We start from the raw sequence: 27,992 nt of genomic DNA on the forward strand, positions 1-27,992 counted from the left end.
TTGCATCATCAAAAAAATCCCTTCAATCGTGATCGATCACAGAAAGTTTCCAAATGTAAAAATGTCCTGTATCATCGTATCAGTTTCTTCTTTTTCTCGAAATAATCGGAGAAAACTTTCTCTTAATCCAATTGTTCATAAAAATTAAGAACAAACGGTTATTCGAATCTCTCTCTCTCTCTCTTTCTCTCTCTCTCTCTCTCTCTCTCTCTCTCTCTCTCTCTCTCTCTCTGTGTGTCTATCTCTCTCTCTTTCTCTTTTCGAACGTGAAAAAGAAAAAAGAGTACTTTTTTTTCCAAATAATTGATCCCTGATTCATAGAGAAAACTTCACTCTCTCAATTATTACAATTATTCATTAAAAATTATAAGGACAAATAGTTATTCGAATCTCTCTCTCTCTCTCTCTCTCTCTCTCTCTCTCTGCATCTATCTCTTTTTCTTTCTCTTTTCGAATATAAAAAAGAAAAAAAGAGTACTTTTTTTTCTCGAAATAATTGATCCCTGATCCATGGAGAAAACTTTACTCTCTCAATTATTCCAATTATTCATTGAAAATTAAAAGAACAAATAGTTCTCTCTCTCTCTCTCTCTTCGAACGTGAGAAAGAAAAACGAATCCTTTTTTTTCCAAATAATTGATCCCAGATGCATGAGGAAAACTTCACTCTCTTAATTGTTCGTAAAAATTGGAGGAACAAATAGTTCTCTCTCTTTCTCTTCGAACGTGAGAAAGAAGAAAGAAAGAGACGAGGAGGGAGGATAAGAAGAAGCTGTTGGTCACCCTTGCCGAGGAGAGGTTGCATCGTCGAAACGTGTCGGGAAATTCCCTGAGCGTCGATCCGAGGAAAAATGCCGCCGCGTTTCGAGCCTTACTTGGCACGTCGAGGCGTGCAAATTTTGCCCGCGGCGACGATACCGATTGGCCGGCATCCAGATCTTGGCCGCGTTTTCGTCGTAATACCACCAGAAGAGCCGGCCCGGTTCAAGGTTGGTATTGTGCTAATCGCGGTTGCACGTGCGGTTCCGCTAAATTTCGTTCCGTTCGATACGGGGCACGGGCGGGGAAACCGTGGAAATATTTTCTCGAATGTCGTTAACAATCGTGGAGGGGAGAGGAGGGGGGCGATTACGAGGTTGGTGGATTTGAATCGTGCGATCAAATTCCGAATCGGTTAGGATTAAATGTAAAGTGTATCTTTTTTTAAATAATGGTGGAAGTATATACATTCTTTCAGGGATGAAAAATTAATTTTTCCACCTTTTGAGAGTTGGAATTTGGAAATGGATAATTAAAATATCGAAATTGTAAATATACAAGGGAGCGAAATAAAACGGGGATTAAACGAGATTCTGATCATTCTGCCCCCGTTGAATTAACTAAAATCGGATCGTTTAACGAAAACTGGTTGTTCGCGTTGCTCGTCTAATTTCCTGGTAATATCGCGGTGCATGTAGCACGCGAACGATAATGGTCAATAACGTAAACCAGAAAACCGGTATCGACTGTTCCCAAGGGAGGGATCGCGCTTCCGGGAGGACCGACTCAAATTAATTGAAATCGTGGCGTAATGCCCCCTCCAACAAATATTATTTGCGTTAACTTGATTGCAATCTTTGAAGGAAACCTTTATTTTCCCTATTTCGTTCGAAAGATATTTTAAAGATGATCGAAGATAATCTTTTGGAAGATGTCCATCCGACATCTTAATAATTAATTTTATAAAAACAATTTTTTGTTGTTTTGTATTGTATTAAATTTGGAAGGATCAAGTTTTCTCTTTCGTTAGAAAATAATGGTACGAGTTTTTTCTTTTCACACCAATGAAATTTTTGTTGCAGTTTCGTGCGGTTGGTGGCCATGGAAACCTTGCAAAGACAGGAAGCCTCGAGAGCCGACCTAGGTCTAGCATGAATAATGGCTGATGCAACTCGGGTGGATAATCGAGGCGGCGTACAATCGCGTTTAAACGGGTTCAGTGGGAAAGAGAAGATTGGCGAAACAGGCGTAATAATCATCACACACGCCTTATTCCGTCGTATAAAATCCTTTGCGAATCGGTTGTGGTGCAGGTAGTCGCAAACGTTTCTGTTTCGGTTAATTATTCACGAGTCGTACGGTTAATTAGCCAGAATTGTTGAACATCGAGTTATATCCAGGTAATTGGCTAGCGAGATGCAAATTGTCTTCTTCCGATTCTCTCTCGTTTCCTTCTTTTTCGTCCATCTGTAAAATGTATCCTTCTTTCTTTTCTTCTTGGACTTTGATATTTCTTAGGACTTTGAATATAATTAAATATTAGTTATCTTAAAACTCGATTAAAATTAAGAAAATTTTAAACCGCTGTAACTCCGAAGATAGTGACTTCCGGTGGACGAACGAACGATCGTTGGAAGCGCGGAATCTTCCTCTTTAAAACGCTTTTTCGTTTATCTCGATACGACTTCCGGTTCCCGAGATATCATCGCGTAAACAAAAGTTAATTTTTAATCCTTTACCCTAAACCCGATTAAAATTAGGAAAACTTTGAACCGCTGTAACTCGGAAGATAACGACTTCCGGTGGACGAGTGAACGATCGTTGGAAGCGCGGAATCTTGCCCTTTAAAACGCTTTTTCGTTTGTTTAAATACGACTTCCGGTTGCCGAGATATCATCGCGTAAAGAAGACGTAATTTTTAGTCCTTTGCCTCAAACCCGATCGAATCCTATTAAAATTACCGAAACTTTGAATCGCTGTAACTTCCAAGATAGTAACTTCCGGTCAACGAGCCAACGATCGACGGAAGCGCGGATCCTTGCCCTTTGAAACCCTTTTTCGTTCATCCCGATACGACTTCCGGTCGCCGAGATATCGTCGCGCAAAGAGAAGGGTAATTTTTTAATCGTTTACTATTCCTATCCTTGTTTCTTATTCGGATCTCTCGCTCGCACCTCGTCTCACTGACCTATCCCAAATTCCGGACGATTCTCGGAAAGATGCATGGCGCGCGTTTCCAGGAAAAAAATGTGGGTCACTGGGTCGCGGATCCATCCGTTATTTTTGTAAACCACTGCGACCACTTTGAATCCTTATATCTCGGCAACGAATCGAGATATCGGGATGAAACAAAAAGGGATTTCAACGGTACGGTTCCCTCTATTTTCTAAGCGGATTTTCACTACAAAATTTTACTCCCTTCTCCCGCTTTTTTCCCGAAAATCCAAAGTTTCGTTTGTCACTTTGAGTAAACGCAGCGATTCACGCGATAATATTGAAATAATTTTTAAATCTGCTCGATATATTACATCAACAATCTGTATAGATAACGAAACACGCTTTACTTTGTATATCGTAAATTAAAATTGTCGTAAAAATATCCAAGCGTTTCTTTCTTTCTTTCAATTTCACATAATTCAATATTTCATAATATTATTTTATCCTTTTTAAAATTCGCCAACTTGGATGTATGATTGAAAATTCGCCGGATACGAATCTTTTCCACGAAATACACGGAGAGGATTGAGAATGGTGACACGAGTGGCGAGGTTTGTGTCATCCTCGTTACCCGATTCCCTTCCGATCTTTCACCCACTCGACGTTTAAATCTCTCTCGAGCGTCCCCTTTCGAGGTTTTTCCTACACTCGCGGCGGATGGACCAGGATCTCGAGCACGCCGTCGTATTCATTATGCCTTCCTTGACAAATTAACGCGAAGGCTTGTTGAATCCACGATGTCGAGTTTTTCGCTCCGCTAGAGAAGAATTTCGCGTGGTGAAATATTTCTCCCCCGATTCGTGGAAGAGATTTATTTCCATTATTACAGATGAATCTTTAATACTTCTCTCAATGTTGAATTTACATCCGTTGGAAACGAGTTTCAAATTTCTGGATGTAAGAACGATTTGTGATGAAATTAAATCGGTTATTTGATACTTCAAGGGTTATAAATATGTATATTACAATAAATTTGGATATTTTTCGGATAATTTATCGTTGGTTAAAATTTCGATTTCTCTATACTGAAGCATTAATTTGATCTAAGTTAATCTATATTTTCCAGATCAAACCAGCAATCGAAATGAGGAATGCATTGGGGACAATCTCGCGCAATAAACCACCCAAGGATTAGTGAGAGCCTAACATTTCTAGAATTATGCAAGCTCAAAATCTACCTGTCCAAACCTGTCCTTCAAACATTATCAAATCCTGTACAAATCTTGTACCAAAACCTGTACCAAAATCCTCCAAATATTTCGATTTGAATTTCGTTGCAACCACTTTATCTTTTTAATTTCTCGTTAAATTCAAAACTTGGATTGTTAATCGATTCTGCCTCGAATTTCTCGAAAGCATAAAGGATATAATATTAATTTTCCTTTAGATCGACATTCTTTTTTGTATTACATCGTACGAATAAATAGAATTAGAAGATTCCATTTAGATGATCACTCCTGTATTAATAATTCAAAACAACTCTCTATTTATTTTTTTCAAAACTTATTATTTTTTAAACACTTATAACACGAAGAAAAAAAGGAAAACGTGACAGGAATTTCCCTTTATAAAATCGATCTTACTCCGCAGATCGTGCAGATCGAAAGGGTTCGAATCGGTGGAAAATTGGATTCGACCTGGTAAACATTCCTTGAGAGGAAGAGAGAGAGAGGGAATACAATAGAGAAGAGGAAAGAGAGACGAGGTAATCGAGCGTGAAAAGGAGAAGCGAAAGGAAAGAAAGGAGGGAGACTAAGAAACAGAAGTTGGGGACACACCACCCTCTCTCTCTAAGTTGGACAAGTGCAAAAAGAAGAAGAAATGGTTTCGAAATCTCTCTCTCTCTCTCTCTCCCTTTTATTCATTTTATTTCCTCCCCGCTTTATTGGATTCCAATATATCGAACGTTGCTTATTCCCCGTTTTTATATATTTTATAATTTTCCATCGGATAAGTAGCGACATGAAGAGCGTCCAACGTGGCCTTTAACGCGCCAATCGATATATTTCCATCCTCCCCGATCAAAGAATCCCCTTTACCGGTCACGGTTAACCGATCAATCGGTACTTTAATAGAACACTCGTGCAGATTTATCGTTGAATCGTGGACGCGAGAGACACGTTGGATAATTGTCAGAGAGTGAGATATTTTTTGATTGAAAAATATTAAAGAAACCTTCCATCTCTTTAGAACAGTTTCTTTTTAAATTCGATCGATCAAAGGATCGGTAGATCGGTTTCAAACTTTGATAGATTCGTGGAAATTTATCGTTGACCTCGGTGCATGTAGATAAGAGAAGATAGAGAGGGAAAGGATAAGGATAATTGTCGAGACTTAAGCAATGAGGAAAGTGTTTGATTCATTGAACGATGAAAGAGGAATATTATTTTTTTTATTTATAAAAAGTCAATATTTCATTTTCGAAAACTTTTAATCTTCTATCTAATTAATAAATCGAATCAACAGATTAAATCTCTGACAGAGTAATAATATAATGTAGATTAGGATAGGGTTCAATGATTCAATTAAATTGAAAAATAGAGTAAAAGCAGCTGGAAACGATATAATTATATAAAAAAAGGAAGAAATATTCCAGCAAGTTATCAAGCTCGATTCAATTAATTTGAAAAACAGAGTAAAAGCAGCTGGAAACGATATAAAAAAAAAGAAGAAATATTCCAGCAAGTTATCGAGCTTTGTATTATCTATTCTTCTACGATTCATGGAGAGACATGGTGTGTTGTTTCCTCTTCACCACCCATATCACTCCTCAAGGGATCAAAAAGAAAGAACGACGCTTCACTCACCGATATTCGGATGCTGCAATTTCCTGCATATCCGTGCCTCGCGTTCCAACTTCTGAAAATCTGAAAAAGAAAGAACGATAAACGATTGAAAGATTCGTTGAGAGGAATTAATTATTAACTCGAAATGCGCATATTGAAAAGAATGTGGAAGAAGAATTTGTAGGAATTTATGGGAGCGTATCTCCTCCATCCTAGGCGAGCTTTATCGAGCGAAAATTTCACCATAACGGGAGGCAATGGCAAGTAGTACAGTCATTACCGCGAAATCGAATTTCTCTCGGCGCTCCCTTGACGAGTTTCCTCGTGGCCAATTCACCAAGGACCGCGATAAAATTGGATTTCTCGGAGGCCAAGTCGTTTCGAGCACGATTTCCTGTTTCCTTTTTCCGTTGTGAACGCCTCCCCTCTTGCGTGAGTCAAGGATCCATCCATCCATCCATTTTCGTCTATTATCGTTCTTATTAAATACCATACGTTTCCCCTCTTCCACCCCTCTCGAGCCGAGAAAACGAGCAAAACTCTCCGCTCTTTTAGACGTAAAATTAAAGAAATAACATTAGATAATTTAGATTAAGATTGGAATGTGTCCAATCTTCCTATGTTTCGTAGATCGAATAATAATTGAAACGTTTCTATATATTTTTAATCGTAGCTTTGAATATTTATTGAAAAAGAAGTAACAGTGTAATTAATATTCGTTTATTTAATTATTCATCGCTTCTAAATTATTATATTCTCGGAATAAAAAAGCATATTTCCTTAATTCTTGACATTGGTGAAGTTCTTCCATGCCTTCAAAGGAAAATATCCGCTTCAAGTCCTCTTGCATCATCGTCGAAAATGTGAAACGAATTAAAAAATAAAGAAGAAACTGGACGAATTAGAGGGGGCGCGTTTAATAATTTTAATCCACTCATGAAAATCGTTTCGAGGCGAAAATACACGAATCCATTTATCCGAACGGCTGGGATGTAATGGAATTTTCCTTCGGCTTTAAAGAAAGGGAAAAGGAAGAAAGAAACGAAATCGAGCACCTTCGCTCGTTACCTTTCCCTATCGCTGTTCCTGTAATTAAATCTCCAACGAGGCTCGACGAAATCTTGGTTACGTATCCGCGTTAAACAACCAGAATTAACGAGCATCTACCGAAGAAAGAAAAGTACAAGAAGGGGGGAAGGCAAATTGGAGGACGGAAGCACTTGAGGAGTAAAAAAGAAAAAAGAAAAATGAAGAAAAAAAGAAACTAGGTTATTTGTCGTTTCTTGTGTGCAGGAGAAGAATGTTCGAGAGAATTGTTCCTATTCGACCGATTTTCTTCGATTAATCGATGTATATTTTTATTATATTTTCCATATAGAGAGAGTCTCTTATCTTTTATTTTCATTCGAAGAAATATTTTATATTTTAGAATATTTCGTCTCGATTTTTGGACGACAAAAATTCCGTCAAATTGAAAATTGACTTGGTTTCAGATTCAATCTTTTGAAAATTGAAAATAATAATAAATTAGTATAGTGACGATAAGCTTGTATTTAAAATTACAACAGGGATATAAACAACGATGTTGACGACGATATTCTTGTTTTGTTTTTTAAAATCTTCTCTGAGAGATCGATCCTCCAAAAATATCCCACGAATACGATCTCTCGTTGCTCTCTTACGTTCTCCCTTGAAAAATTAAGTAATTACAAAGAGGCAATTCACCAAGAGTCGCGACATAGCCTTCGGCCAAGATTAGGCAAAGCTGGATGAACCACCGGTTAACGAACCACCCTTGTTTCGCGCTAAACTCGTTAACGCTTCCACGTGCACGGAGTGAAGATCTTCTCCTCTGACAAGATACGTTTCCCATTTCGAATCTTTCGAAAATTTCTCAAATTAAAGAAATTCTTTAAGCGACTGTTTTCCCAGTAAAAATTTTAACGAAATTCATTTTTTCCAAAAATTCCCAGACAAAATCGAAGAGATCGAAATTATACGACTCTTAAACAAACTTAAAATCTATTATCAATCAAAAATCCCGTTATCTTCGACAATACAATCAAATATGGAAGCATAGAAAACCATGAGATAGAATGCAAGAAGATAAGAATAAAAAGGATCTTGGAAACTGTTGAATTAAAAAATTAACTCTCCCCGTGCAAACCCAACGAAATTTTAAATTAGAAAATATTTAGGATTCAATATTCCATCGTTCAATTATTATAAAATAATCAAAGAGATCGATATTATACTTAAAATCAATTATCAATCAAAAATCCCATTTTCTTCAACAATACAATCAAATATGGAAATATAAAAAACCATGAGATAGAATGCAGGAAGATAAGAACAAAAAGGATCTTGGTCACTTGGAAACTGTCGAATTAAAAAATTAACTCTCCCCGTGCAAACCCAACGAAATTTTAAATTAGAAAATATTTAGGATTCAATATTCCATCGTTCAATTATTATAAAATAATTAAAGAGATCGAAATTATACACTCTTATACAAACTTAAAATCAATTATCAATCAAAAATCCCATTCTCTTCGACAATACAATCAAATATGGAAAATCATAGAAAACCATGACATAGAATGCAAGAAGATAAGAATAAAAAGGATCTTGGAAACTGTCGAATTAAAAAATTAACTCTCCCCGTGCAAACTCAACGAAATTTTGAATTAGAAAATATTTAGGATTCAATATTCCATCGTTCAATTATAGTAAAATAATTCCCAAACAAAATCAAAGAGATCGATATTATACTTAAAATCAATTATCAATCAAAAATCCCATTCTCTTCGACAATACAATCAAATATGGAAAATCATAGAAAACCATGACATAGAATGCAAGAAGATAAGAATAAAAAGGATCTTGGAAACTGTCGAATTAAAAAATTAACTCTCCCCGTGCAAACTCAACGAAATTTTGAATTAGAAAATATTTAGGATTCAATATTCCATCGTTCAATTATTGTAAAATAATTCCCAAACAAAATCAAAGAGATCGATATTATACTTAAAATCAATTATCAATCAAAAATCCCATTCTCTTCGACAATACAATCAAATATGGAAACATAGAAAACCATAAGATAGAAGTAAGATAAGAATAAAAAGGATCTTGGCCACTTGGAAACTGCCGAATTAAAAAACTAACTCTCCCCTAATGCAAACCCAATGGATTGTGACACGTGGAGAGGTCTCGAAAGGGGGAGGAGCGAGTTGTTGATCCGTGGATAAGGAGACGCGCGTGTTCGATGGACAAACGATGCGTTTCGATCTATCTTCGACGAGGGGTGTGCGTGCACCCCTGGTGTTTTTCCGCGTCGAGGACGCAGGCGTGAACTTGACGATGGGTGTTGTTCCGTTCGATAAAGGGAGACGTCCACGCTCAGATTTATCGCGATATGGCGAGTGTGATAATAAGAGGTGTATTTATGCACGTCGATTCCAAAGAAAAATCTCCTAAAACATCGAATCGATCCCCTCAGCCAAATATATAGTCAAAGAATCGGTCAAAAGAATGAATAAAATTGGACGAGAGAAAGGAAATGGAAGAGGGATGAAGCGGCATAGAAATATAGAAGGAGGAAGATGGAGGAGGAGGAGGAGGAATTTGATTCGCCAAGTTTCGTTGGAAGAATTTGATTTATCCCCGAACTATGGATCTTCTGCTTTAGACGTTGGTGAAGCGGGTCCTTTGGGACAGTGAACTTGTCTCGAGATCCACTATCTCGCTTTCAAGGGGAAAAGTTGCTTCCATCGGAATTCGGTGCGAAGAAGATCTTTGCCTATGGCTAGCAGAGGGGTTGATAAGTCCAACAAGAGAAACAGGATTTTCTCGAGGATATTTTATATATATATATATTTCTTTCTGCTATTTCCATTTTTTAATATAAAACTCGTATATTTCCAAAGATGATGTTTACTCGAAATGTACGAAATATAAATGTATTTAGAAATTGGATTATCATTTATTGTATTTAAAACTATTATATGTATTTTTCTTTTTATTTGCACGTTGTCGAGTTGCAGGTTCTTCTTAAAAGGAATAATAAAAAGGAAATATTCATACGTGGATAGAGAATCTTTTTGCTATTTCCAATTTAATATAAAACTTGTATATTTCCAGGGATGTTTATTCGAAATATAAATGTATCTAGAAATTGGCATTTTTATCATTTATTGTATTTAAAACTAACATATAAATATATGTATTTTTCTTTTTGTATTTAATTTGCACGTTGTCGAGTTGCAGGTTCTTCTTAAAAGGAATAATAAAAAGGAAATATCCATACGTGAATGGAGAACAATTGCGACAGCAAGAATTCCAAAGATGGAGCCACGTCGTTTTATCACTTTCGAGTAACGAGCTATACACGAAAACTTAATTAAGGGAACAAGGTATCCTGGAGAAACACCGATATAATAACTCGAAACTTTCCAAATATATATATATATATAACACTTGGCGCTCTTAACTGATAATTAGAACCCGTGCAGAAACTTAGAGATATTCAGGAGAACGAAGATACAGTTCAAAGAGAATACCTTGTAACTGGGTCAAGTTCTCCAAGTGGACAAGAAACTTCCCTTCCATTTCTTAGAATTTAAAATAGAAACAAGTGAACGGAACGGGGGAGGGAGGGAAGGGACAAAAAAGAAAATGGATAAAAGAAATTTGTGAATGGGGGAGGGGAAAGGAATTTCACGATCATCGTCGGCCATTGCACCCAAAAATAAACTGGTTTATTGAAAGAGAAAAGCAAATAGAGAGGAAAATTATTTGGAATATTATTTGGATTCTTTCTCGTCGATAAAAGATCGAAAGATCGTGTCTTTGCTGTGATTTCAAATTCACGTAATCAATTTTTCAAACATGTCATAATCAGGCTTAATTCAGGATTGGAATTATATCAAGAAAAAGAAAAGAATATTTAATTATTTAAATACACGAATAACTTTCGTGGAAATTAATTTCTAAAACTTCAAATGACCCTGATCATTTTACATAGTGTGACGAATGATGTTGTCCCAAGTATGTTGAAGATGAAATTAATAGAAATTACGATACCGTTCGTTCGAAAATATTTTCCCTCGATTAAATCGAAAAATATTTTCATATTCGATTTTTATCGAGATGGAAAATATTATTATTTAATCTTATCTCTGGAGAGAGTAATATTTTCGTTCGATTCCATTTTCGAGCGAATGTTAAAAGATTGATCCCCCCCCCCCTCCCCCTCTTCTCCAAACGCAACAAAAAGGGGATGGTAATTTTCTTCTTCTTTCTTCCGTTTGAAAAAAAAAAAGAAAAAGGGAAAAGGAGAGTAACTTTTGTTTTTTGTTCGCCACGTGTGTAGCAGTGAAATGAAAATAACCGAGATTCGTAAATATGAATATGTAAGGGACAATGTTTGCAAAACATGAAAACTGAGCGTGAAACAGCTCGAGCACCGTTTAAAATATTATACCGGCATTATGTAGGATGGAGCTTGACGCTTGTTATATTCCTCGCTCTTGATCCATCCGGTAATGTAAACCACTTACAACCCTGAACAACCCGTTCCCTCATGATAATTACGTAATTAAAATGCAACAAGTATTTTAAAATTTCAAGTTTAATACCATTTAATACAACTCGGCGAACGAACGAAAGTTTCCAATTTTCTGTGCACTGCCTTGTCTTTCGCGCACAACAAAAAAAAAAAAATAATTTTAAAAACGAGACAGAGGAATTTTCGAAAATTTTTAAATGAAAACTTGAAAACTCTGTGTATATTGAAAAATTTGTACAAAGGGAGAAAGAAATTCGAGAGAATTGTTGCAGATTTGTTAGATTTCGTGAAATCTGGAAGGGAAATTCAAGGATAATTTGTAAACTCATGAGAAACGAATGATCTTGGAGAGGAATCTATATTATAAACGATAACTTTTGATCCATCTCTCAGAATTAACATCTCAAAACTTTCGAGTTAATCGTTAAATTATTCCCCTCGGCTACTATTTTCAAAACAAAAATTTTAATTAATTCATCCTAGAAAAGAGGAGGAGAGATTTCGAAATTCGAGAATTTCTTTAAAGTTAATTCAGAAATTCAAACTCGTGGCAAAATTCCCGTAACAAAGATCGGAGGAGGGGAGGAAGTTTTTAATTTCGGCATTAAACGAAACGGGTTACCTTCGCTCCATTAAATGGAACGCAATACGTCCGTAGCAGACCATAAAATTTAATTTTCAACAAATCCTCGTTCCCTGCGGACTCGGCTAAAATCAATACGACAAACATCTCACTTCGTCAAACGTCTTTCCCTTAAACAATATTAATACCCGTAAATAAAATCTCTCCTCTAAATTCTTCTAAATCTTTCTTCGTCTCTTTCGAAGCAAAAAAAAAAATTCAAATCCATAGAATATATAAATAAATAGAAAATATATATAAATAGAATATAGAATATACTTTTCTATAAATAGAAAAGTCTCATAAATCTCCTCGAACATTTTATCATATTATCTTAACATTTCCAACAAGGAGTAACCCTTTATTAACCCCCAAAAAAATAATACGCTATTTCTCCTCCAATTTCCAGACTCACGCACTCACTTCTTCCCCAGGAAGATCCGGGGAGGAAATGGGGGAGCGAAGAATCGGGAATCCCGAAGGAAATCGGTCGACGATAGGCCTTCCTTCCCCTCACCCTCCACTTGGATCTCGCTCGACTCGATTCAAGGTGAAACGACGAATCGGTCGCGCTTTATTCGTTTCAGGAACATGCGGTTGAACGGCGTCCGTGGGTAGGTCAAGAGGTTACTGGAGCAAGGTCGTGGAAGAGAGGGTGCACATCCCTCTCCGCCTGGCAACGGGAGAAACAGAGGGGCGAGAGAGAGAGAGAGAAGGTCGCTCATCTTCCCTCCACTGCAACCTTTTTTTCTCTCTCCCTCTCTCTCTTCATCTATCCTCGTCAGTTACCACCTTTTACCTCTGCAGAGAAACTGGAACTACCGGCCAAAGATAGAAGCGAGCACACCCACCCACCCATCCATCCCTTTCCTCCCATGCCTCGAATTAATTCCCTCGAAATAGTTACCCTTAACGCTGAATCGTGGGTGCGTGGCCGTCGTGGAAATGGAAGGAAAGGAACTTTTTTTTTTTAATAGGAAGTAAATGGTAAATGGAACTCTGAAGAGGATGGTAAGTAACGTTGTTAAAACAATCCATGTGGATGTTGATTCGTGGATTTGTTCGATGATGTTTAAATTTTAATTTATTTTATTGTCGATTTGTGGAACAAAATTGGTGAGGATTTTGGATAACGTTGTTGTGGATGTAGATTCATGGATTTGTTCGATAATGTTTAAGTTTATTTTATTGTCGATTTGTGGAAAAAAATATTGGTGAGGATTTTGGATAACGTTGTTATGGATGTAGATTCTTGGATTTGTTGATGATGATGATGTTTAAGTTTATTTTACTATCGATTTGTGGAAAAAAATATTGGTGAGGATTTTGGATAACGTTATTGTGGATGTAGATTCGTAGATTTGTTCGATGATGTTTAAGTTTATTTTGCTGTCGATTTATAGAAAAAAATATTGGTATTGATTCGTCAAGGATTTTCTATTAATTCGAAGAAAAGTGATAGGCTTCTCTTGATAGAATAGCGACATAAAAGGTTAATGAAACAATATACACAGAATATTTCACTACTGAATACTTTTGAAAATTGTTGAAATTATTTCTCGAGAGTAGAATAAGATTTTCAAATCTTAAATTATCATCAAATTCACCGGATCGAACAAATTCCAATTCGATAAAAATAAATAGATCGCGAAACATTTGTCGAATACGTGACGATTGATAATTTCGACGCGAATTCTCCTTTGACTGAAAAACATGGAAAATGAACGAATTCGCAAGCATCGCGAATATATATATAAGAACGGAATATTAACGGCGGGGCCAGTGGTTTAAACCGGTGGAATATCTGGAAGAGAAACAAACGGAAAACTCGCGGCATCTCTTGGCCTATCCTCTTCGTTTGTATACGTTGTTAAGCTTGGCCCAGTCGTAACGTTTTCGCGTGCAACGAAGCCCAGGGACCGGCCAACCGCGGCCCGTGCCAATAGAAACATAGACGAGAATTTATCTTCTCCTGCTTTCCCCCGAGTCGGGGGAAAAACTTTTCGTTCTATAAACGAGCGCGTTTGTGCAAAACTTTTTCACCAATGTATGCACATATTTTCCGACTATGCGCTTTTTAATATATTTGGAGCAGTGACACGACACTGGAGGATAGAGTGCATTGGTGGAAAATTTTTTCGACGGATTTTCAAGGGATTTTTATTCAGAAGATTCGAATTTTACTCGCGATTTTGATATAAACATTGATTTCTTCTTCAAATCTTTTCGATTATATCGGAAATTGTGAAATTGATATCGTTACGATTCTATCGTAATAATCGTTTGAATAATTTTTCATCGGCCATTTTGCACCAATGCTCGTGTAAACATTTCAATTGGATAAAATAAACTGAAATTGAGCAATTCGACTTACAAGTTGCCTAATATAATAAGCTTAGGAAGCGGTATAAAAGAAAATTTCTAGAAATCTTTGTTAGTCTTCGCCGGGGAAAAAAGAAATGGAACAGAGAAAAAATTATCGAAAATAAAACTCTCGTTCCTATATTATTTATTATTATAACAACAAAGAAATATTTACAACCCTTTCTCACAGATCAACTATCATTAATTACCACGAGTTTTTCCAAAATCAAGCTAATCATCGAATATTAAATAATCCTCCATTAGGAAAATTTTATCAAGAGGAATAATCGTTCGATCCACGATGAGGAAGAGATATACAAGAGATATAAAGTTACAAAATTTGCGTTGAGTTTGTAAGTTGACGTCAATCCTGTTATCGTGAGATGCAATTTCACGAGATAGTCCGATCCGAAAGAAAGAAACACCGCCATCCGGTAAAATTCCATTGCAGAGGAGCTCTTAGACGAGCCTTATGACGTCAATCCCCTTATCTCGGTGACGTCGATACACGTTGGAAACCGCCATCTTTCCTTTAAGACGAACCAGAGAAAGTGAAAGAAATTTTCTTCCTAGTCGAGATTAAAAGAAAGTCTCTCCCTTTTTTTCAAGTTTTCTTTCAACTGCTGATATCCTATTCCCTTTTTCCCGAGCTCACGTAACAACTCCACGTGACTCGTGTCGTGACGAGGAGAAAGAGAGGAGATACAATCGATTTTGATGAGGATTTATTCGTCGCGAAATTGATCTCTGATGATGAAAAATTGATACTCGTTGCCTCCTCTTCTTGAATGAAATTCCACGTGATCCGTCACGTGGAAAAACTTGCAGTGGAAAAAAAAGTTGGAAGATATATACTCGGTTTAAATAAATTATTGAAGTCAAATTATATTGAAGATAATCATTTTTTAAGGAATTATACGAATAAATTGAATTGGAAATACGAGTGAAAAAGAGACGTATGAATATATATATATATACATATATTGTTTCTTGAAGAAAACGAATATATATTCGAGCCATCTTGAATACGATCGAACACCAACAAGACAACTTTTTGCTCCTGTTTGCGTTTTCCCCTTAGCGAAGTGGATCGTCGCCCCTACATTCTGACCGCGACCCTCGAAAATTCCGCTCGTCGCTCGGATTCTGAAGCTCGATTACAGGCGTCCGATCGAACGCAATGCGGACCAGCATCAAGGCAAACAACCAACAACTTTCGTCCAAAAGTTGACCTGTTGACGTTCGAAACACGACGCGTGACAAGAACGCAGTTATTTTATAAAACTTGGTATATTTCAAAAATTTTTAATCTTATCCTCGAATATTATCGAAATCAGGAAGATGTTAACGTGAAATACTTTCTGGAGGATCGATTTTAGAAAAGTCGATCGATAAGTGAAATATAAATATTCTTATAATCGTTTCGCGATTATTAAATTAAGAATATTTCGATTATTAAATTAAGAATCTATTTATATATCGTTTTTATCAAAAATACAGGGAAAAAATTTTCAGTATCGAATACACGACGCGATGTAATCCTACACTTTATACCAACCAACGCTATATTAATTTTATCCTAATGAAACACGCGTTTTGCCATTTCCTTATAAATATTCCTCTAATATTTCCATCGTAAATATTTCCTCGTGAATCAGGCTCCCCTTTTACACGTTGAGCACGGTACGAAATATACGGTACGAGACGCGGGATGAGTCACGCAAACACATATTAGGATCGTTGCCAAAAGATCGATTGATAGGGACAATAAAACTTATGATATAGCGGCCCATACCATTCGCTTGGGTGGAGATCCGTTTGATACTAAATTTATCGATCGATGGTTGCTAAAGAAAAATCGTGTACAAGAAAGGTGACAAGAAGCAAGAACGTTCCACGAATCATTTAAACTTTCGTCGAAACATTTTTTCCTTCCTTAAATTTCAAACCCAAGGAACTCTATTTATGGCCAATTTAGTATCGAAGAAAGATCCTTCCATGTCTGTATATCATTTATTCAGTTTTAAAAACTGACGTATATCGTAGGAAGAAAGTTTATTAAAAATATTCGAAGTAAGGAATCCGCGACGCGACAAAAATCCATCCACTGGAACCGGAATCTTTCATATTTCTATTTTTCCCCAAGGAAAATATCCTCTCCTCCCTCCGTAAAAATTCCTCCGAAATTCTTCCCGCCATTGTCCATCGTGAATGCTTGTCAACGATACATCTCGACACGAAAATCTGCGCGACGTCTTCGACATTGTGCGTGACCAAGAGTAAAAGGTCAAGCCTTGACTCTTAACTCGTTAATTAGATTGTCCATCGTTTATCGAATCGCTTTTGCTCGATATTTTGATTGATTCAATTAGGGAACTCATCTGGCTTCCGGAACGTTTTATTTTATCTCCTTTTTTCCCTTACTCCCTTTCTCTCTCATGGTAATAATAATATAAAACCATCTTTTTATCCAAATTTCTGCTTCTCAGGATATTTCTTTTTATGAAATGAATTTAAAAGATTCTCCTTTGGCTGGTTAATTCCATTTGTGTATTATATTCCCTCTAGTTTCATGCCAAAAATATACAGTAATCCAAACCTGTCTTATTTTTCATTCATCTCATAACGTACAATTAAATTCTCTATTAACGAGAGGAAAAATATCAATTGGACACGTGTCTATCCGTCCAAAGTTATATCATATTGAAATAACCTTATTATCATTTTCGTTTTCAGATTCGAGAAGGTTCGGGAAAGAAGAAGAAAAAAATGTTGCAACCCGGATACTAAACTTTAGTCACGTTTTTTTGAAGATACGGTACGGTACTGGCAACTGTTCGGTCGCGATGGAATTTTGGCAGACTGACAACGGCGTCGCTCGTTGTTTTTAGACGCTAAGTCCTCTGTTCGGGTACACGGAAAGCGCACCTCTTTTCGCGATTCCATCCTTCTTCCGTGGCAACGACAATGTCTTCTGGACAATGCGGATTAAAATGGAGGAGGAGACGGCGGTGTTGGCGGTGGCGATTAGCGAAATGAGTTTGAGGATTTGAAGATTTGGCCGCGGTAATCCATCAAGTCGGTGTTGTCCATTCGGTGCGGGATTGAGATTTGCTTAGAGATATACATATATATCCGTGAAACGGATAATTCGAGGCTCGTGTATAAGCTTTGATAGAGGCTTCGAGAGATTATAAACGTTTTCTTCCTCGTTCAAATTACTTAAACGTAATTTCTTTAAATTTCGTTGAATCAATTTCTGAAATGAGAAAATTTTTAATCTTAAATCACGGTCAAGGATGATATTTATAATGGTGATGATACTTGGATCGAAATTTCATTCTTTATTTCATTTTATCTTTCTTACTTAGCCACACTTATATTCTTTTCCTTTCTTGTGCCCGAGCTATCTATTGTCTCTCTGTGTGTTGATTCTATTTTTAGAGTCAATTCTATTAGGTTAGGCTTAACTCTTCAAACTTGCTTCGTTTTTTATATGTATATATATATATATCTTTTCTTCTTCATTTTTTTTTATAACACGTTGATTTCCTGCGAAAAATCATTAATTTTCATTTTCAGTATTAATTTAATAACACGTGGATGATAATACTTGGAATTTTGAAATTTTGGTTGAATATCAAGAGAGAATTATGTGAAAATAACTTTTAGATTAAATTTAACAATAGATCTCAAATCCTCAAGGTCTGCACATATAGTTTAAAACTGTCGTTCCTTTGTTATAAAATATTTTTAATTCTAGGTAATGAAGATCCAGATAAATTCAACGTTGTTACAAGGATTGTGGATATGATGATAAATGTAAAAATATATTTTAAATTATTATATTGGATATAAATTACATTATTCCAAGTTTCTATATTTTTTCAAACCTTTATACTTGCAACTAATCATTAATAAAGTGTTCAAAGGGATGAAACGATTTCATGAAACTTTGAAACATCTCCCCTATTTTTGCGCAAAACTTTCAAAGACCATTTTCATAATAATTCCCTCGTCAGAGCTCACCAAGCATAGTCGTTTCATCTAATATCTCTATGTATTTTAAATGCTAATGCCCTTGTATCGAAACTTTCAAAAACTTTCCCTAGATATACCTCGTTCACAATGTCTATCCACGATGCTTAATTGTCAATCGACGTTTCAGATTATTCGAATCTGTTGTTAACACATTCAATACGGACAAAGATACGTCCTCCATCGTCCAAGAAATGAGTGAAAAATGAATGAAAAAATATAATTATACACACATCGTCCATTTTCTTATTCTCGTCAAAAATATTCAATTTTTATAAAATTGTCGAAACGAACAATTCTCGATCTTACCTCTGGCGGTGAGCTTTTTCGTGTTTATGATCTTCGCAGCGAATTCGTGACCAGTGCTCTTCTGAACGCATCGTCGAACCACGGAGAAGGCACCCCTGAAACGAAGAGAAAATCGTTAAATTCGCCCAACAGGATCCAAATTCTCGAGGAGAGAACGATAAAACTAACGAAAAGTGATACGATTAATCCGTTAACGAGCTCGACTCGTAACTACTCTCCAAACTTTGTGAAACGTGTACGTATGTATGTATATTTGGCCTCCTCGAACGACTAGAATATACTGGAATATCGTCGAATCGCTGGAACTTTGTCGATTACACTATTAATATGACTGTGCAATATAAGAAATGGTTACTGGATAATCGATCTTTATCTCAAATCTTTAAATTTTGAAATAATAGAAAAAGTAGAAAATGTATATTCGATTAAAAACGACTTAGAAAGAACGGGAAATCGAGCATCGAAGTAAAGCTAGGGGAATATAAGTCGAGCTTCGAAACGCAATTGTTTTCTCTGGACAGTGTCTTTTGTCTCTTAAAAATTGGACGACGAGAAAAAAGAAGCGGGTGTGGGCGAAAGATGACCCAGATCTACATCGGTGCAATTAGCGAGCGAAAAGAATTGAACTTCCGGGGCTCGTTATTATTCCAGAAATATTATTTATTCTCGTCGATCTTATTCATTCATCAATCGAAATTGACGAAGAATAGACGAGCAAAAAAAAACTCAAAGAAAAATTAAGAATTCGAAAGAAATGTTTTTTTTTTTTTTTCTAAACGAGCACAAGAATCTTCGAGGATTATAATAATAAGAATATTAACGAGTGAGTGAATCAATCTTTGTGAAATTGTTTCATCCTACTTTTTCTTCGATGCGAAACAATATTTCCATAAATGACTTTATAACTGACAATTTGAAATTGAAATTTTTACGAATTCTCTGATATACATGACATCAAATATCAAATACTTGCATCTTTCATAAAGATTCCACGATAGGTAGATCTTACATCTTCGTAATGTTCAAATATTAACACTGCAGTGATTCAAACATTCCTTACAATATCTCTGGTAAAATTTCCACAATCTTCGACTATTCATTATTCATTTCTCCATTTACTACGTATTATTTGTTCACAAAGTCGAAAATCTAAACAAAAGATGGAATAATATATTAAAAAATGTTATCTAAAAATCATACATTAATTTAGAAAATGCGGTAAATCTTAACTGTAATAATCAAATATTCTAACTTTATAATTAACATAGAAAGAGAAATAGGGATAAAAATATCAAATAAATCCCAGAATCAAAACTGCAAAAGAGAATTTAATAACGCATATCAATCAAAAAAAGAATAAAATAAAATATTACCAAGTTAATGGATCAAACGGTAAATCTAACCTAAAAATTTTCAGCTTCACTTTTCAAACGATTTTTCGAAATCTCAAATATCTTTGCCTACCATCCATCATTTGAAGTAATAGTATCACGATAAAGAAGAGAAGGAAAAAGGTAAAAAAGAGGAGAAAAGCTTAACAAAAGTCGAGGAAAAAGTAAAAAAAAATGGAATAAAAGCAACGTAAGGACGAAAGGTCAAGCCTTGCACAACGTTTCACAGAGGGCCGTCGCGTATAGTATCCTTCGTTGAAGTAGTTCAAGGCAGAACGCATCGGCGCAAACGCAACCTTAATATTTCATCCTGCAGCGCCGCGGTTGCTCCTGCGCTTAGTCTGCAAAGGAAAAAGGGCGAGGCCCCCCACCTCTCGGTCCCTATGGTGACCGATCATTACCGGAGATTGCCGATCTATTTGGATCACATGGTACTCATTGGATTATGCCTAGTGCCAAAAATGCGATAATACCAATGATTCGTAGCATACTTCAAAAGGTTGGAATCTTTTTAGTTATAATATTACGTTTATTATCGAAACGTGGTATATTGCGTGGTAAATAGCGAATTTCTCAAAATCTAACGCGAACATTAACAATAACGTTTGTTAGCTCGATGTTTTATCATATTCTTGTTTCGAAGATATTGTTTAAATAGTTTTGCTTAGAAATTTGGTCGCGTTTAATGCGTATATCTTTTCTACATGGAAGCCTTTGAGGTTAAGAATGCTCTGAGTGGATAGAACGAGGCAAGAAGCATTTTATTCGTAGAATGATTACGAGTGTGAATGTTTAAACGTTTTGTGCAATTAATTTAAAGTGAGTTGTGTGTGATATAGGAAATTGCTCGTTTATTCAGGATTTGGATGTTTTGGTAAGTATCTTTGCAATTTGGCATAATTTACTTAAAGTCTTGAATGTGATACGATTTTCTCTCTTTTATTAATTTAAATGCAATGAGAAAATTGACATAAGTGGTCTAATTTCTTCTTGTACGTTACAAATCTTCTAAATTAACAGAAAATTTTTCTAAATTAAAACTTCTAAATTAAAACTTCACTTTGAACTTTTTCTTAAATTGGCTATACGTCAGTATAATGTATTATTTGATTCGTCTTAATTTCACAAACAGTATTTGATCGTTTGATCTCTTAATTCAAAAGCGTTTTGAAATTTCTCTTATTAACAAATCAAATTTAATTAATTTAACATTCTACATGCTACAAAATATCTTAAATTTTCATTAAAAGAATACGTCATTCCATTCTAACGGTTTCTCAAGAAGATTCGAGAAGATTCGAGAAATCAAACATGGCGTCCATTTTGTCGTCAATCAAAGTGCAATTCTAACTGTAATTTTCTCATCAAAAATCTTTAAATCAAAGTTCGAGAACACTTAATCACATGTTTATTTGCATTCGAGCAGATTTGCATTCTACAGAGAATCGGTATATATCAATTTATTAAATGATATAACAATAAAATATTGCATTTTGAAACGATAATAGCCGAAATATTGCTAGGTATTGTTGTTATTTTTATCATAAATTAGAATAATTTGGAATATTTTCCCTATTACACAGTAATATTTATAAATTTAATATTTTACAAAAAAGAAATTAGTAACTTTCCAATGAAACTGAAATATAGAAAATCTAGAAATTCATATTAAAGTCTAGAATCTTTTGATCGAAGTTCTATTCATATGACGCAAATGACAATAAAATAAGTTTAAAAAAGAAATTAGAATATCTTTCTCACAAAAAGAGAGAATTTCAACGTATTCATTCAAAACATTTTATAATTAATATATTGAATTTCCAAAAATTATCAAATAATTAACACAGAGTGTAAAATATATTCGCGTTTATCTTACGAACCGTTCTCTATTCGTGAAAAATTGAAAATTTCTTTGCACAACCTTCCAAGATGGATAATTCGATTACATCCAAGAATCCATCGAAATTCTCGAAAACGGTGAAAGTCGAGATGCAGATGGTTCGACAACCACGAACGAAAAGATAGACGCAGTGATTTCGAATGCAGGACCCAACGAGGAAATATTCTCCTACCTTAGAAATATTCTATTATGCCGCAGAATCAGATTCGAATAGAAACGGCGAAAGATTCGTGGAGAATTGAAACGCGCGAGTGAAATTTCTTCCATCCTAAAGATAGAATTCTAACCTGAGGGTGATTCGTTCGGTTTTATCGCGATACGTATCGTGTATTACAATTCCATTCGTCAGATGGATTGGCGGCCTTCGTCCTTTTTTTTTTTTTTAATGAATATCCATCACGTGGACGGAGACCGGCATGGAAAAGTTTTATCGTCTACCCGGGGAGACGAGAATGAATAAAGCGAAAATAAAAGGAGGGAAAGAAAAGTCGACGGGCATTCTTTTTCTCTCTCTTTTTTTTTTTTTTTTTTTAATCGCTCCGCCATTCTTGCGGCTAACGTCATCGTTATTCGCTCGCCTTGCACAAAGCCTGCACGCTGCAACGGGCAAAGGACACGCTGCTCAACCTATTTTTCCTAAGGCCTGCATTTTTCGTTTTTCTATCGTTGTTTACGTCCCTGGCCAATGTAATAATGAAAGAAATTTGAGGAGAAAAAAATGCTGGTATAAGCAGCGTAATGAGACAATAAGGAGCTAAACTTCGATTTGATTCAAAGTTTTAAAAAAAGATAGAATGAATATTTTTTTTTTTTAATTCGTGGTACAATAGAGTTTAACAATTGACCCGAGTGTGAAGTAAATCAACTTTCGTCTTAATTACGTAATCAAGGAAATTTCTCAAAGAGGAGAAGAAGATAATCATTATTATCCTCCTTTACAATAACAAAAACGAATAAAATGTCTTATATCAAGGTAACTAGTCTAAAAAAAAAAAGAAAAAGTCTGCAACGCCTTTTATCATCCAAATTAATTTCCTGCATAACGAACAAGAAGCTACGTAGCTTCACCCGTTTACGCGTAATAAATTTTACGAGACTAATTATCTAGCCTACATCCCGCTCAAGCCTCTCCCGCAGCTTACCGTAAAAAAGAAGAAAGTTAAAAAGTAATTAACGAAAAGCACGAGTGCAAGGTGCTTCCGCTAAATTTAATCGCAAAGAGGACGAACAACCCTAACCCACCATCCGTTTGCTTATCGCAAAATTCATCTTTTTTTTTTCGCGAAGCCTATATACAACAATCCCCCTAGAAAAATTCTTTAAAAAGGAAGGAAAGAAAAAAATGTAAAACTAGAAACTAGAGTCACTCGAAATCCAGATCCAGAAAGAAAGGAAGTAAAAGAAATAAAAAAATTGAAAAGGCTAAGAGAAGAAGCCCCTTGTCGGAGGAAGCCACTGACGCAGAAACGGTGGTCGAGTGACAGTGTCGGCCTTGAATCGAGCCGGTCGCTCGGCGACGTGCAACTAGGGCGTGCAAGAGCAACGATGAGCCTTCAAAGCGAAGTTTCCTGGCGACACACGGTGCACACGTTGTGACGACACGTCGATGCCTTTAAATACCTTTTACCCCCGTGTGCACGATAGGATAGGGATTCTAGAGAACACGGGGCAAAGACGACGATAGGAGCCGCACACGGTTATAAACGGTGGCCACCATTTTATCGCTGATCGATTTTCCTCACGACCGAATGATGATCGCCATTACGTATGCGCCGCTGTGTATTTACGTTTTGTACGCGATTCCAGGGATCCTTGAATTCGTGAACTCGACCGAAACTACGCTCGACGGAAGTCGGAAAAGAGCAATAACTTTTTAAGAAAAGAACGAGCACGAAGTTCGTTTCGAATTTATTTCTAGAAACTTTGCAATTTTTCTTGTGTAAAGACGATCGAGAGCGGTTTGAGGTTAATTGATGCGTTGCTTATTTACGAGCTCGACCTCGAACGGTTTGAGAACGTATAGGCTTCATAGGGGAATCTTGTTGTTCGCAAACTTGACCTTTTTGTACCATCTGGTCTTTTTTTTTTCAAAGCGTATCTAGTAACTAACTAGAGAACTAACTAGTGTCTAAACGGATTTCTATGGTTGAAAAAATAATTGAGGTTATTTCGTAACGAGCATGTAGACGGTAAATCAGTAATTGGAGAGAACGATTATTCGCAAACTCATCCTTAACTCGGTCCTAGCTAACATCTGATCTTTGTAATCCTAGTGCATCTGGTAATTTACTAGGGAACATCGTAGACAGATGCCAATCTCGGTTGAGTGGAGAAAAGTTTTAATAAGATACAAAGACTTTTGGATTTAGGCTAACTGGTTAACCTTCCCGATAGAGTTCGAGAGAAATCGCATTTATTCATAAAGTAGAGCCTTCCTCTATTCAAACTCGCGTTATCCTCGAGCCATCTAGTTACTATCTAGCCCCCGCTATTCTTATTCGGTATCGTTCGAGGGAAAAGGGGGGGGATAGGGATTCTTATCGAGTGTCGCTTGCTGGCTCAGGAGAACTTTTAATAACTCCGTAAGAGGCACGACCTCGTCGATGATCTCGACTTGGCAGCCAACTTGGCACACTCGTACCAACCTCAAAAATTTAACTAGCTGTCTTCACAATAGGCGCTCGGCTGCGCGCGCAGATCCTGCAGAATCCTGACCCGCGGGCTTCTAGCGTAAAATCACATCGTAAAACGTGTCTCTATACTTCGTATACTTAGCCCGATGTTTCCTGCCCTAGTTCCCTAATGGCGATCAAGATATATCGCGTGCGTGACATGAGAGGTTATGGGATATGCATCGAGAAAATAATGGGACGATCTTTAAAATAGAAATAGAATCGTAAATGGGTGAAGTGATTTCAAGTCGCAAATTCAACTTTTCTATCTTAAAAGTTAGTGTTTCGTCGAACGAAAGAAAAGAAAAGGAAATTTACGAGCGAGGAAGACGGATATCTCTAGATAGTTCGAGAAGGAGAAGGAGAAGGAGAAGGAGAATCGAAATGGTCCCTAATGGCGGATTAAATGTGATTGGCCGGCTCCTAAATGGATGATCGATGTATTAAAGAAGCATGCACGAAGGTAACGATCACGCGGAACGGTTCATCTTCCACGAGAGAACGAAAAGAATTATCTAGTGCGCAAGGGATAAGAAGACGACCTCACCGCACTTGCAAGATGATTTCCCTCGAGACATCTCGTTCCTCGACAAACCGTTACGGTATTACGATCGCGTCTGTTTAGACGAAAAAGCCAGAAATTCGGTTAATTCCGCTTCTCGTGTAACCTTCCACTCTTCCCCTCGACCTATGCACCTCCTTGTACACCCTCTAATCATTCTCGAAATACTCGGAAAATGGCTTTCCTCCACTAAGCGTAATTACAGTACCAATCTAACCTAGAAAACTTCAACGTAGAACGATATTTTGTGCACTGAAAAATATTTTTAGAAAATATTCTTCAGTTGTTCTCGTCGTACTTGCAAGTTCAATAGAGGATTACGATGTACGGTTTCATTAATAAAAAATTAAAAAGAATCGATCTAGCTTATAACTTCGATGGAAAACGATACTTTTCTTTTCTCCGGAAAATACTTTTACGTGTTTTTCTTCGATAAATTAACAAACAGATCTACGAACTATTCTTTTAGATCACACGCGTCTACGTAACGATTTTGCATTTCGAAAACAGCATCTCGAATCAAATTCCATCGTTCCAAAATAATTTCCATCCTCTATTCCATCTCACGAAGACACGAAGAGCAAACCTATCCCTTGCTTCCAAAGCACGAGGATCATCACGGTGAAAGATACCGGGGCAAAGTTTGATCTTTAAACAAACTACCCGTATAACTTGCTACACGCTTGGCATTGGGGATCACCGGATCGTCATAAATCCCTTTCACACTGACCCCAAGGCATTTTCAGTCCGTGGTCCAAACAAAGCTTGCTCCCCTCCCCTCCACCCATTCCCCCCTCCCTCTCACTCTCATTTCGTCGCTTGAAAGCATTTTTCCCCCCTCCTTCTTCCTCTCTCCTTTTTCCCCTATTTTTTCGCCTTTTTGTCGCCGAGCCACGCGCGTATGTATCGCGTTGTGTGTCGCGCTGTTTCGTGTCAACTGTCTGCCGAGCAGCATACGGAACAATGGAGCGGCGAGCCGAGGCTGGCTGCAATAGTTCTGCCGACGTTTCGTATTATTCATCCGTGGCCGCGATGCGAAAAGAAAGGGGAAGCCACGAGAAATGAGGGGAGTGAAGAGGAGAAAAAAATGGGTGAAAAGGGTGAGGAATGAATCGGTGCCACGGTTTGACAGACGAGACGACAACAACAACAACAACCATCACATCGATACATCACATTCGACCCTGTCGTGTCGTCGACCCACATCTTACACGCTTTTTCGTCCTTTCTACTTATGAAATTGCACGAGTAAATTCTCGATTGTCCCCATTTTTTTCTCTCTCGTATTCAGCGTATAAGTATTGTTTAAGTAATGCAGAGAATGGATGAGAACTGGATCGCGAGGATGATAGCAAAAAGTGACACGATGTAACGTCGAATAAATTAGTTGTGCGGCGATCTTTCGAAGATCGTTCGTGTGATTGAATTATAAGTAAAGGGGGGGGATAAGAAATTTAAATGTTGAACGTGAAAATTGAATTTCGAATTCGAAGTGGAAGAAAAAGGGAGAGAGAGAATATAGAATCTCTCCTAGAAAAATTTCTCATCGCCCCCTGATTTAAATATAAAAGTCTTTGGGCGGGCAACTCTCGACTTTTTCAGAAAGAGAATTTATACGAGTACACTACACCTATTCTCGTTCCTTCCTTCTCCTTCCTTCACCGAACTCGAGAACCGACCCCTTAAATTTCTTAAATTTAAATTTTCTCCACGAATCGTGCCACCCTGAAAAACGATCCCATAATCCGCACGTGTCCTCCCCGCCCTGCTTTTCCTTCCTCGAAACGAAACGATTCGTGGATACTCCAACTCGATCGTGGAATGGAAAATTTTAAATTTGAAGGATAAAAGTTTACTTCAACGAGTTACTCGGATATCATTCGAAACGTCATCGAACCTCTTCAGAAACCCTATAAAATATCAAACGCAATATCTTTTCAATATAATCAAATAAAAAGAAATATTACATATGCTTATTATTAAAAAATTCTACAATTCTTCCTATAAATTTTTCTTTCTTCTTCCTCGAACTGATTTTAATTTAAAAAAAGAAACGGAAACACACGGTTGCAAAATGTTATTTCTCGAAGCAAGTTTATTCGATATTTTAACCGATGAAAATTTTTAACTATTTTTCAGCCCGACTCTCAGCATGGAGGAGGAATACACTCGGCGAGTGTAGGCCGTGGTGGAAGGGCGGTGAGGGTTGGCCGCTTTAGCCGGGCGGGGATGGCTTTAACCGGTCGATACTTGGTTCCACAAGCGTTACACTGGGAAGGGGTGCGGGAGGAGCGTGGCACAGCCCTGATCCTGTTGGCCGGACATCGACGTTTGCCAGCCGAACGTGTAATCGCGGAAGAGAGCTAAGACGGATGCCAAGCATGAAGATATTCGGGTACGTTCACCTATCGAATTAACCTACTGAGCTGGAGGGATCGGCTCCTCCTTTTTTTGGAAATAGCTTATTAAAATTTTCGAATCGAAAATTGGATTTGGAATTACGAATATTCTCGTTCTCTGTGTAAGATTAAACAGTTTTGAAGCATTGATTAAATTTGGAAGGAAACGAATGAAAAATTATCGATCCGCGAGAAACATTTCCTTCAATTTTGAGATAAATGTGGGTAAACGTATAACTGAATGTCAATAAATGAAGAAGCACTTGGTAACGTAACGATTTTAAAATATAACAATGATTTAAACGATTTCAAAGGATGGACACGTGTTGGATGTTTTGAGACATCATGGTAAATTTAATTTTCCACTTGCAAACCCGATATTATTTTACTGCCGTTGTTGTACAA

General features: G+C 36.7%; 1 protein-coding gene and 2 long non-coding RNA genes across 47 annotated transcripts in view; 1 reads left to right on the plus strand and 2 right to left on the minus strand.

The window, feature by feature from the left end:
* Nucleotides 1-27,992, minus strand: part of Camkii (calcium/calmodulin-dependent protein kinase II) — a 127,907-nt gene that overhangs the window by 67,736 nt on the left and 32,179 nt on the right. For all 43 annotated transcript variants that reach the window (XM_006560540.3, XM_026439969.1, XM_006560536.3 and 40 more), the window contains 2 exon segments: nt 18,664-18,758; nt 5,783-5,842 (listed from right to left, as the gene is read on the minus strand). In XM_006560540.3, coding sequence (XP_006560603.1) covers nt 5,783-5,842; nt 18,664-18,758 — 155 coding nt within the window.
* Nucleotides 16,508-17,864, minus strand: LOC102655144. The gene is made up of 2 exons (XR_003304490.1): nt 17,684-17,864; nt 16,508-17,575 (listed from the first exon to the last, which is right to left on the minus strand). It is a non-coding gene; the product is annotated as an uncharacterized LOC102655144 (long non-coding RNA).
* The window catches only part of LOC107964268, a 31,703-nt gene continuing 25,620 nt past the window's right edge, over nt 21,910-27,992 (plus strand). Inside the window, exons 1-2 of one of the 3 annotated variants that reach the window (XR_001702671.2) lie at nt 21,910-25,228; nt 27,328-27,583. This is a non-coding gene — a long non-coding RNA (uncharacterized LOC107964268). The remainder of the gene's footprint in view (nt 25,229-27,327; nt 27,584-27,992) is intronic. The other 2 variants (XR_001702672.2, XR_001702669.2) reach the window with 2 other exon arrangements.

Source organism: Apis mellifera, linkage group LG4, assembly GCF_003254395.2.
Source record: "Apis mellifera strain DH4 linkage group LG4, Amel_HAv3.1, whole genome shotgun sequence".
Classification (NCBI taxonomy): Eukaryota; Metazoa; Arthropoda; class Insecta; order Hymenoptera; family Apidae; genus Apis; species Apis mellifera.